General features: G+C 27.3%; 1 protein-coding gene across 1 annotated transcript; it reads right to left on the bottom strand.

Annotated features, from left to right (window-relative positions):
- Positions 1-5694: 5694 nt before the first annotated feature.
- On the bottom strand, positions 5695-13799 carry LOC107439497 (uncharacterized). Its single transcript, XM_016052127.4, has 2 exons — positions 13576-13799; positions 5695-7224 (listed from the first exon to the last, which is right to left on the bottom strand). The coding sequence occupies exons 1-2, from the start codon at positions 13601-13603 to the stop codon at positions 6704-6706; spliced, it is 549 nt and encodes a 182-aa protein (XP_015907613.2). The 5' UTR covers positions 13604-13799; the 3' UTR covers positions 5695-6703.
- Positions 13800-13873: the final 74 nt, after the last annotated feature.

Raw genomic sequence — 13873 nt, forward strand, 5'->3', positions numbered from 1 at the left:
TTGCAGAATTTAAAATTAGTCGTAAAACTATTTTGTAATGGAAGTTTTATTACACTTTGAGAGAAACCGAAATCAAGCATTGTCCTGATAGAATTTATAAGAAAAGTCTACGAAAAACTATTGCTTAATTTCTTAATTTAAAAACGTTAACTATTTCGTACTTAAAAAAATTTACTTTAATATTTCAGTATTTTTCCAATTTCCAAGGTTGCAAATCACTTTTAATAAGCATAAAAATTTCAGTTTGAACTCAAACAACATTGGCAGAATGATAATTCTAAATGACAATTTGTTAAAGTAATGATGAATGTTGCTAGATTGCAACAATAAAGATGAAATTATGTATACTTTGTTTACATTGAATCATGCATTTTAAAACCATTAATTTCGTTAAAAAATAGAAACATCAATAAAAGAACTTTCAATATATCAATTCACTTTAACCCTCTTCATCGTCGCAAATAAAGCTATTAGAGCTGTGATGCCTCAGGGGATAGAGCGTTCGCCTTCCAATGAGGTGAACCGGGCTCGAATCTCACCGATGGCTAATCGATACGAATCCGCATCCGGCTTGCACCGACCACAATGGTGACGTGAAATATCCTCAGTGGTTGACGGATTGTGAGTTAGAGTCTCTTTGTCATCAGGCAAACCGTGTGAGGTTATGGTGGTCTTCCTCTCCATTTAACGCAAATGCGGGTTAGTTCCATCAAAAAGTTCCCCATGAAGGCAAATTTCTCCAATTACTCGAACCAGGAGTTCCCTTGTCTTCTGGATTGGGTTCAAAATTACAAGGCTACGGAGTTGAACATTAGTTGTCGTAAACCCAAAAATTGCGTCGGCTGTTCAACCACGGTTATAACATTATAAAATAAAGCTTTTACCAAATTATTTAGTATCATAAGAAAACGTGTGGTTAGTGAAATCTTTTAAATGAAAAAATATTTTGGAAAGATTCGTCGGCAGATTTTTTCTGCTTAGTATTTTCTACATTTGCACGAAATCTTATAACTCCAATTTATATTTTTATTGAGTTATACTTATTTTTTTAAGTCAAGTTTTATTTAGGCATGGTTTATATTTTTAAGGCTTTAGAAATTGCAAATGTCACAATATTATTTTTCCCAATAATTTTTAAAATCCTTGTCATATATATATATATATATATATATATATATATATATATATATATATATATATATATATATATATATATATATATATATATATATATATATATATATATATATATATATATATATATATATAAGTTAATAACGAAGAATAAAACAAAGAAAAATAATAGACATATGAAAAAGGGGGGGAAATAATAAGTAAAAAATAACAAACAACAGTTTATTAAAAATAATAATAAATAAAAAAAAAAAAATAAAAAAAATCATGAAATGTTAATTAAAAAACCGGAAGAAAAAAAAAAGGATATAATCTTTTCTTCAGCCCACACGATTATATCCGCAAAACAGAGTGCTTTCTGATATTGTATCAATAAAGCCAAAGCTAAATAAATTAATACAATAGTGTGAGGAGCACTCAAAAAATTTTTTTAAAAAATAACAACAAATGAAATAGATCACAAAAAGTACAAATAAGTAAAAATAACATGTAAAAACAGATAATAAAATAAAATAAAAAGAAAAAACATTAAAAAGGGGAGACTATAAAGCGAGCAGCAAAATCAGTTCAACTTACATGGACGGATATTTTTCAAGAATGATTTAAAAATGTTTTCGCAGAAAGATTGCCAGATTACAAAATATGAAAACAAAAGATGAAAACAAAAGCGCAAATTGAGTGTAACAAGAGGGTTTTAAAGTGTCGTTCTTACTGCACTGTTGAAGTGATTTGTTATTCTGAGTTTTGATTTGTTAGTTACCAAGGATGGGCCCGAAATGGATGTGCGCAAGGTAATATTATACTGGATAATTTTAAAAATTGATCATAAATAGTTTTAGAAGATAGATGTTTATTTAAGAAAAAGTATAAAATAGAAAAGAGAAACATAAATTGCCTGTTTTGCAGATAATTTCAGCCGCGGATTTGCACGATATGGATTAGCACATAGAAAAATTATTTAAATTATCAAAGAAAAAATTCTTTCAATAGATAATTTTGACACGGATTTGCCCGTAATGGATTTGCACATGGAAAAATTAACAAAGAAAAAACCTAAGTAGATAATTTTAGCCACGGATTTACCCGAAATGGATTTGCACATGGAAAATTGTATAAATTAATAAAGAAATTTTTAGCAAACAATTTTATCCACGGATTTGCCCGTAATGGATTTGCACATGGAAAAACTGTATAGATTAACAAAGAAAATTATTTAGTAAAGGAATTTTTAGTAAATAATTCTAACCACGGATTTGCCCGAAATGGATTTGCACATGGAAAAATTATACAAATTAACAAAGAAATAATTTTGGCAATGGATTTACCTGAAATGGATTTGCACATGGGAAAATCATAAAAATTAACAAAAAAATGTTTAATAAATATATCTACCAAAATATACGATTAATTCAATGATTTTATATAAAATTTTATTACATTAGTTGGGTATCCATTGTTTTTTATCAGATTTTGAAAGAGTTTATCGATTTGTTTTTTGGATAAATAAATATTACTACATATTCTTTTAATTCTGTTCATTTCATTAAAAGTGGTATTTAAATAGATGCTCCTAGAAACATTAGAATTCCAAGTAACTAGTTTATTAATATTAAAATCATTTCTTTTATCGTATAAATCAACAAAGCAGATATTTTCAACTTTCATAATACCCAAATCCAAAAAATTGAAATTAATATATATGTATAACATGAGTGATTTCTACAGTGTTTATTGCTCTTTCTTAAACACGACACGTCATCCATATTTTTGTTTCGTTTTGTCAGATAAATTCAATATTCATCACGAACGTGATAGCGTAAGCGGACTACGCTATCAAATTATTTCGAAAGATATCCACGTGTTATTTTTGTTTATATTTATGCTTCTAAAACGTGTTTCTGTAAAACTGAATAATTTAAAATCAACAACAAATAAGCAAAACTAATGGATAAACATAAAAAATCACCATATTGACACCAATGATGCTTGATTAATTTTGGTAACAGGAAATACTTGACACAAAAAAAGTATAATTAGCAGGGCTCGAAAAACCACCCGTTCGCGGCTGTCAAAAATTCCCGGCGGACAACGAATTTCTCGAATCCGACGTTCGTGCGGACGGCCATTTTCCCGTTAATGTTCGTGATATATTTTCAATATTTGTTATCTTACAAGAGTCTAGCGCCTCACTTCTAAAATGACCCAGTAATCTAGAAATACAGCAACATACTGCGTATTGTAGAATTGGTGTTTTCTCTGTCTGAGAGTACTGCAGCGGTTGAAAGGGGCTTTTCAGCAATGAACTTAGAAAAAAAAAAAAAAACCACATCACGTATTGGTCTTAAACAAGAAGCGTTAAACGCAATTATGAACATCTACCTAAATGGAAAATCCCTTTCAGATTTCCGTGCAGAAACCTCTGTAAATCATTGGCTTGATTGTGGAACTGGCAAACGTCATATTTGATTCATTTAAAAAACGCATTACCCTCGGATAAATTGACATTCCAGATAACTTGACCTTTGTCATTTAAATTATTTCATGAAATAAATAAATTATTTCATAAAATAAATAAATTATTTCATAAAAGAAATAATAGGTTTTACTATAAGTAACTTACCATTTCTTTTATTACTATATAATGTTATCCTAGTATTTGTAATCCTAGTAACAACTAATTCATTATGCAAGTTATATAAATGTTTGTAATAAATAAGAGAAAATTATATTTTTCTTTATTTAGAAGCTAAGGGTTAGTTTCAAAGGAGGACGGGTACATTGTTGGACAAGCCGTCCTCGTGGACGGGTAAAATTTCTGAGTTTTTTCGAGCGCTGATAATTAGTGGAGAATTGATACTGATTCGTTAAAAAAACATATAATTATTGACCTCAATGATACCTAATTAATTCTGATAATAGGAAATACTTGGAATAAAAAAATATATATACTTAAGGGCAAAATTAGTTGAGAAACGATACAAATTCGTTTTGCAGCAAAGTAAAAAATTACCATATCATTTCTGATGCCAATGATGCTCAATTATTTTTTAATTGAAACAAACAAAAAAATAAGATATGATACTAAAAACCAAAAGAAATTTTTAAAAAAATTCATTTAAGAGAAGCGTATAAAATCGTCGAGCTTAGTACTGACGCCAAGATCCTTAATTATCTTTGGTACAGGTTACTAGTTGAAACAAAAGACAATGTATTTAAAAAAATACTGAACTGGTACTAATTCGCTAAGGATACAAGTGAAAAATCACCTTGGTGTTTTTGGCGCCAATTGTGTTCAAATAATTCTGTGATAACAAGAGTTAATTGAAAAAAAAATATTAAGCTATGTATTAAAAAACCGAATTTTTGAAGAAATAATAAATTCGTTTAGGAAAAACGTAAAAAAAAAGTGTTATATTATCCTTGCCACCAATGAGGCTTAATTATTTTTGGTAATATGCACTACAGATATTATTCATTATTACAGGTTATTAAAGTATTACAGGTGCAGTTTAATAGGTACTAAATATTCTATTTAAATTTGGTGCTTATTAAAACTGTACCAATATTGTGCATTTTTATTACAGATAAATAACTTGAGCAACAGCATTATGCTAGAGGATACTGAATAAATTTAATCTTTATTTTGATAGGATGAGCTACTAAAAACGTGTTCTGCTAAATCTAATAACTTAAAGTCACCGAGAAGGGAAACGAGTAATAAGTACTGATTTTGAATACTTGTACTGTCTCATAGTACTGATTTTGGTTTACAATTTTTTTTAAACGAAAAACAAGGATTTTGTTAAAGATTAATAAAATAAACAGGACCGTAAAAATAGAATATTACACAGGATAAAAAAAATTTCATCAACTTAATATGATAAGAATAACGTTTTCATTAACTTAAAAAACAGAGAAAATATTTAATCTGATTTCGTTTCTATTGTTCATATTTTTATTTCCAAGATGATTGAAAAGTAATAAAAATAGTAATTATTCGAAATATTATTTATCTTTATTAGAAAAAAAAGCTTTAATATATCTTTTTCTTCTGTTATTATATAGAAAAATAAAAACATATTTTTTTATAAATGATGGGTTTAGTTGAAAATTGAAAAAAAAAAGTAAAATATTAAATAGTAAATATAAAGAAAAAAATTAACGTAAAAGAAAAAATTTTACATTTATTTAAATTGTTGCTTGATAACCATTAACTAAGCCTATGAATTTTCTTCATTTTCGGTTATTATGTCACACTATTGAAGAATACAAAAATTTTTGTTGATAATTTAAACAATTGTTCGTTATTATTAAACGTTATCATGTGTTTCATTTTCTTGGAATATTTCTTCCTATGCATTGTTTTCCCTGAATTAAAAGATAAAATGATAAACGACTTTTCTATGATTATTGATAAGTTAAGGGGTTTAAACAATTATTGAGAATAATTATGGAAGCAAACTGAACGATTTCACTTTCATAAATTTTTGCGCAAATGTCCAATTGCATTTTTACACTTTTTTTACAACCAAAAATTATACCAAAAAAAATTATTACACATTTTACGAATAAGTCTTTTTATTTACAATTTATCACAATGAAAAATAATAACACTAACAAATATGATTCATAAAATCAATAACATATGAATTTAAATTTCATTAAAAAATAATGAAGTTAAATTTTAATTATGAAATTAAATATGAAATAAATACAATGAAATGCGACAGGGTTTTCGCGAGTCTTTAATAGTTGTTGCGAAAAGGAGACTAAGCTTGATTATTTGTGGCCACTACTATTTGTTTTTTTTTTGTAAAACTATAATTTATATATTGTTCTACATAGATCAGCAGTTCCCAATTTTTTACTGCTACGGAACCCTAAATAATCGGTCATCTTTTGGTGGAACCCCAAACATATAAATTAAATTTATTAGCAGCTGTGCAATAAAAGAAAGTGTGGTAACTATTTTTGTAATATAACAAATACAAATAAAAAACGCAATAAAAACAAATGTATACTCTTAAAAATAGTTTATATCCTCCATAGATAGTGCTATAGAAAATTTTTTTTCACGTATTAAATTATTTGTTATAGCTTAATGTATGTTAAGAAAACTGTATGTTTTTTAGTATGAAAACACTATTCAGATTTCTATTTTTATAAATAGATTAACTATTTAGTCAGAGGGGCAGACTTGCTTCTGTTTGAGGGCTAAATTTTCTTAGTAATAACTAAATTTATGTTTTAGGTACAATTTTTACCACTTTACAAAACTAGATGCCGAGAGTGGAGCAGTTGGCATCATAACTGCTTAGTTATGGTGCCAAATATTAATACCAGATAGGTTATTCAGTATGTAAGAAAAGTTTGGCTCTTCATTGTGACAAGAGTTAATGGTTAGAACATAATTATTTATCACGCTAACTAGTTATAAAAAACAACATATAAATAGGTTTAGATGATAATTTCATAAACCATCTTTTCAAATATAAATAACACTTTCATCTTCTTGGACTTTCATCTTGGACCATTAGCCATTATAGCGATTAAAAAAGTTCTTTTGTCATCAAATGACGGTGCTTTTTTTGCCGAATATTGACGGAAATTTAGAACTAAGTTGGGCTGAGAGTGAACGACTTCGACTTTCAGGTACTGTCACTTCTTGACTTTTTGTATAACTATCCTCGAGTCCAACCACGCTGTTCCCCAGAGATGAACAGTCATACTCAAAATCACAATCATCACGCTCCAAGTTCACGCTGAGAGACGCTGTGTTGATATCAGCGTCATCAACGCACAAATGGCAAGTGGAATACAAATGATTTGGATGATTATCTTCGAAATCAGTCAACGAATCGTCTTCGTCGTCATCATTCGATTCCAAATGAGCATACAATTGAGATTCTTCTTTTTGGCAACATTTGCCTCGATAAGATTTAAGAATTTGGAAGGCAACAGCAATTATAAAAAGCAAAAGAAAGAAAATGATTGTTCCGATGACAACATATTTGTCTGAGAGAATGTCACCGTTTGAAAAACTAGTGTCATTCCTCGTTGCGTTGATGGGTTGAAAAATTCTCACAGGACCTGAAATGGAAAGAAATGACAAACATTAGATAAATTTTGTATAGGCAGGTATAAAATGAAATATAAGTGGGGGAAAAATCTATATAACATTTGAAAACAAAAACATGTATTTGTGTAGCTGCCAACTTGTATGGTCACCTGGACGGAATTTATAAACTGGAAATAAAATATTAATAAAGTAAAAAGAGTTTTCTAAAATTTAATAAGCTACTAAGCACAACTGCTTATAAAACTGTTGGTCCAATTGGAAAGATCATGCTGCAAGTTTTTAGAAATTTACCTTATTTTGAAAAATTTGGATTTTTGACTATCAAAATTTAATAAGCTACTTTGCTAACAAGTAAAAGTACATGTTCTAGTGATCGGATTTACACGAGCCAAAATCTAATCTTAATGGTTTAAGGGAGTGACTTCAAATATGCTAATTAATAAGTGCTACAGAAGTCGGACAAAAATATAGAAACACTTCTGTACTAACTCTATGTAAGCAGTTTTTTCTCTAGCAGCGAATGCTTTGAAAGATTTTACATGACAAAACTGTTGGCACAATTCGAAAGATCGCGCAGCAAGTTTTTGGCAATGGTGTCAATTTTAGACATGTAAAATTTCCCTCGTCTAAAATGAGTGAAGAAAGTTTAAAGCTTTTTTCTGTTTTAAATACCACTATAATTAAAAAAGCATGCTTATATAAATATTACAATCCTACAGAATATTCTCAAAATTTCCCAGGTTCGAATCCTGGTCTCGGCAGTTAAATATTTTTACAATTGTTGTTATTAAAACTAATAGGAAGTTCTTAACTTCCTAAAATTAAAGCCTTTTTTCCTTTTTCAATATCACTATAATTAAAAAAGCATGCCTATATAAATATTACAATCCTACAGAATATTCTCAAAATTTCCCAGGTTCGAATCCTAGTCTCGGCAGTTAAATATTTTTAAAATTGTTGTTATTAAAACTAATACAAAGTTCTTAACTTCCTAAAATTAAAACCTTTTTTCCATTTTCAATATCACTATAATTAAAAAAGCATGCTTATATAAATATTACAATCCTACAGAATATTCTCAAAATTTCCCAGGTTCGAATCCTAGTCTCGGCAGTTAAATATTTTTAAAATTGTTGTTATTAAAACTAATACAAAGTTCTTAACTTCCTAAAATTAAAACCTTTTTTCCATTTTCAATATCACTATAATTAAAAAAGCATGCTTATATAAATATTACAATCCTACAGAATATTCTCAAAATTTCCCAGGTTCGAATCCTAGTCTCGGCAGTTAAATATTTTTAAAATTGTTGTTATTAAAACTAATACAAAGTTCTTAACTTCCTAAAATTAAAACCTTTTTTCCATTTTCAATATCACTATAATTAAAAAAGCATGCTTATATAAATATTACAATCCTACAGAATATTCTCAAAATTTCCCAGGTTCGAATCCTAGTCTCGGCAGTTAAATATTTTTAAAATTGTTGTTATTAAAACTAATACAAAGTTCTTAACTTCCTAAAATTAAAACCTTTTTTCCATTTTCAATATCACTATAATTAAAAAAGCATGCTTATATAAATATTACAATCCTACAGAATATTCTCAAAATTTCCCAGGTTCGAATCCTAGTCTCGGCAGTTAAATATTTTTAAAATTGTTGTTATTAAAACTAATACAAAGTTCTTAACTTCCTAAAATTAAAACCTTTTTTCCATTTTCAATATCACTATAATTAAAAAAGCATGCTTATATAAATATTACAATCCTACAGAATATTCTCAAAATTTCCCAGGTTCGAATCCTAGTCTCGGCAGTTAAATATTTTTAAAATTGTTGTTATTAAAACTAATACAAAGTTCTTAACTTCCTAAAATTAAAACCTTTTTTCCATTTTCAATATCACTATAATTAAAAAAGCATGCTTATATAAATATTACAATCCTACAGAATATTCTCAAAATTTCCCAGGTTCGAATCCTAGTCTCGGCAGTTAAATATTTTTAAAATTGTTGTTATTAAAACTAATACAAAGTTCTTAACTTCCTAAAATTAAAACCTTTTTTCCATTTTCAATATCACTATAATTAAAAAAGCATGCTTATATAAATATTACAATCCTACAGAATATTCTCAAAATTTCCCAGGTTCGAATCCTAGTCTCGGCAGTTAAATATTTTTAAAATTGTTGTTATTAAAACTAATACAAAGTTCTTAACTTCCTAAAATTAAAACCTTTTTTCCATTTTCAATATCACTATAATTAAAAAAGCATGCTTATATAAATATTACAATCCTACAGAATATTCTCAAAATTTCCCAGGTTCGAATCCTAGTCTCGGCAGTTAAATATTTTTAAAATTGTTGTTATTAAAACTAATACAAAGTTCTTAACTTCCTAAAATTAAAACCTTTTTTCCATTTTCAATATCACTATAATTAAAAAAGCATGCTTATATAAATATTACAATCCTACAGAATATTCTCAAAATTTCCCAGGTTCGAATCCTAGTCTCGGCAGTTAAATATTTTTAAAATTGTTGTTATTAAAACTAATACAAAGTTCTTAACTTCCTAAAATTAAAACCTTTTTTCCATTTTCAATATCACTATAATTAAAAAAGCATGCTTATATAAATATTACAATCCTACAGAATATTCTCAAAATTTCCCAGGTTCGAATCCTAGTCTCGGCAGTTAAATATTTTTAAAATTGTTGTTATTAAAACTAATACAAAGTTCTTAACTTCCTAAAATTAAAACCTTTTTTCCATTTTCAATATCACTATAATTAAAAAAGCATGCTTATATAAATATTACAATCCTACAGAATATTCTCAAAATTTCCCAGGTTCGAATCCTAGTCTCGGCAGTTAAATATTTTTAAAATTGTTGTTATTAAAACTAATACAAAGTTCTTAACTTCCTAAAATTAAAACCTTTTTTCCATTTTCAATATCACTATAATTAAAAAAGCATGCTTATATAAATATTACAATCCTACAGAATATTCTCAAAATTTCCCAGGTTCGAATCCTAGTCTCGGCAGTTAAATATTTTTAAAATTGTTGTTATTAAAACTAATACAAAGTTCTTAACTTCCTAAAATTAAAACCTTTTTTCCATTTTCAATATCACTATAATTAAAAAAGCATGCTTATATAAATATTACAATCCTACAGAATATTCTCAAAATTTCCCAGGTTCGAATCCTAGTCTCGGCAGTTAAATATTTTTAAAATTGTTGTTATTAAAACTAATACAAAGTTCTTAACTTCCTAAAATTAAAACCTTTTTTCCATTTTCAATATCACTATAATTAAAAAAGCATGCTTATATAAATATTACAATCCTACAGAATATTCTCAAAATTTCCCAGGTTCGAATCCTAGTCTCGGCAGTTAAATATTTTTAAAATTGTTGTTATTAAAACTAATACAAAGTTCTTAACTTCCTAAAATTAAAACCTTTTTTCCATTTTCAATATCACTATAATTAAAAAAGCATGCTTATATAAATATTACAATCCTACAGAATATTCTCAAAATTTCCCAGGTTCGAATCCTAGTCTCGGCAGTTAAATATTTTTAAAATTGTTGTTATTAAAACTAATACAAAGTTCTTAACTTCCTAAAATTAAAACCTTTTTTCCATTTTCAATATCACTATAATTAAAAAAGCATGCTTATATAAATATTACAATCCTACAGAATATTCTCAAAATTTCCCAGGTTCGAATCCTAGTCTCGGCAGTTAAATATTTTTAAAATTGTTGTTATTAAAACTAATACAAAGTTCTTAACTTCCTAAAATTAAAACCTTTTTTCCATTTTCAATATCACTATAATTAAAAAAGCATGCTTATATAAATATTACAATCCTACAGAATATTCTCAAAATTTCCCAGGTTCGAATCCTAGTCTCGGCAGTTAAATATTTTTAAAATTGTTGTTATTAAAACTAATACAAAGTTCTTAACTTCCTAAAATTAAAACCTCTTTCAATATCACTATAATTAAAAAAGTATGCCGATATAAATATTACAATCCTACAGAATATTCTCAAAATTTCCCAGGTTCGAATCCTGGTCTCGGCAGTTAAATATTTTCAAAATTGCTGTTATTAAAACTAATACGATGTTGTTAAATTCCTCTCCTCATATTCGTCGATCCGAAGATCGCATAAGTATATATGACATCATTTCTAAAAGCTACAGTCTTTCAAATTGCGCCAACAGTTTTCCCAAAACATTTGCTGCCACACATTTCAGCCAAAACATTTGCTGCGACAAGAAAGTATAGAAGTGTTACCAGTTACCTTATTTTTCTCCAACAACTATATCAAGAAGCGAAATTAGATATAAAAATATACTTTGTCTAAATTTGTTTTTACTTTTATCATATTTCGGGAACGTTTTCCACACACAATTGTAACTTTCATTGATTCAACTAATCCCATCATTTATAAAAAAAGAATGTTTTTATTTTTCTATATAGTAACGGAAGAAAAAGATACATTAAAGGTTTTTTTTCCTATAAAGATAAATTATCTTTCGAATAATTACTATTTTTTTTTAACTAATTAATAATTTTAAGTAATTCCAAGTAGAAAAAAATTTTCTTTTGTAATTTTTTATTGATTCATTTAATAATGGCCGAAAAATATTTCAATTGTAAGGATAATTTTTTTAACATTTTAAGCCATATAATTTAAATGGCAAAATCCAAAGCTTGAATGAAAACTGTCAAATAGTTTTTGAGAAATAAAAATTTTCATGTACGGGTGATTTTAAAAAATTTTTTTACTCAAGGATGTCGTTCACATTTTTCGATTTGTCATTTTAAATTACTTAGTTTAAAATGATGAAAAAATTCATAAACTTTATTATTAAAACAATTTTAAATCACAGTTAATTATAACAATAAAAACTAATAAATAATTATGAAATTTTATAATTGTTTGAATATATTTTTCGATGTACTTATAAAGTTCTTTCGGTTTTTGTAAGAAAAAGCTAAAAATTGAAATTAACATTTTGGGGACCAAACTTTCCAACACTCTGCAGACTAAACTATTGGAACCATATTTTCCATAGTGCGACTATCCCTTTTATAACGATAGTCAAAAGTTATAATTTAAAAATGTTTTATCAATTTTTAATATATTTAAAGAAATTAGCCCAGTTTACTCTTTATAATATTATATATTATAAAGAGTATTTACGATTATATATTTATGATTACTAATGTTCTACTCCGTAGCCTTGTTATTTTGCACCCAATCCAAAAAATAAGGGAACTCCTGGATCAAGTATTGGGAGAAATTCGCCTTCGTGGAAGACTTTTTGATGGAACAAACCCGCTTTTGCGCTTCATTGGGACGAAAACCCCGCACGGTTAGTCTGGCTGCAACGGGACCTTAAACCACGATCCGTCTACCACTGAGGATATTTTACGTCAGCACTGTAGTCGGGGCATGCCGGATGTGGAATTCGTATCGACCAGCCATCGCTGTGATTCGAACCCAGTTCACTTCTTTGCAAGGCGAAAGCTCCGTCCTTCGAGAATGATTTAAAATATTTTCGTAATAACATTTCCAGATTACAAACTATGAAAACAAAAGCGTAAATAGAGGGATCTTTTATGGCTCGTTCTCACTGCAGTACTGAAGCGCGTTTGATTTGTTAGTTACCTTGGATTTGCCCGAAAACCGATGTGCGCAAGCTAATAGTATTATACTGGATAATTTAAAGTTTATAATTAATAAGGGTGATATTTTAATGATATTAGAAAATTCACGTGTATTTTTTTAAAAAAAGAAAGAAAAAAAAGAAACACGATTTTTACTATTCAGATTCATAAAAATTGGCTCAAAGAGCAACGTCCCAAACAAGTGAAATTAAAAAAAGGGAATTGAAAACGGAAACAAAAGGAAAACGAAAGTAAGTTAATAGTAAATAATATTAAGTGCTAGAGCTGCATTAATTTTGATCACTAAAACATAGCACAAAAAAGACAAAAAGAAATGAGAAAAAAAACGAAAAAATTTAAGAAAATTAATAACATTATAATAATTAATATACACAAAATTATTAATGCATGCGTCAGTTCTGATGAATATTATATATATATATATATATATATATATATATATATATATATATATATATATATATATATATATATATATATATATATATATATATATATATATATATATATATATATATATATATATATATATATATTAAAATATATGCATCCCAATACATATATGTCTAATATACTTCTTGTACGCTTAAAATAAAGAAAAAATTTTAGAACTTTTAAATTAGAAAAAATTAAAAACGTTATCCTCCTACCTTTTTCCGAAATGTCTAAAAATTTCATTTTTACAAAGCACAATTCTGTCAACTATTTAATCACAGCTTTTCCATAAACGAAATATCGCATTTTCTCTTGTGAATCGCATGCAGCATTTTGCTATATTTAATTATTGATATAAAATAAACATTAAATAAATCGTGTGACAGATGAATAATATCGATTATCTTATCGCTCGTCCGCTGCGATCAGATAATGGCCCTAACGCCTCAAATATTAATGTTTTTAACCAGTTGTTTCAGTTCAGATTAATGCGAACAGAAACTTTTTTAACAA

Source organism: Parasteatoda tepidariorum, chromosome 10, assembly GCF_982258835.1.
Source record: "Parasteatoda tepidariorum strain Cologne lab strain chromosome 10, Ptep-v5.0, whole genome shotgun sequence".
Classification (NCBI taxonomy): Eukaryota; Metazoa; Arthropoda; class Arachnida; order Araneae; family Theridiidae; genus Parasteatoda; species Parasteatoda tepidariorum.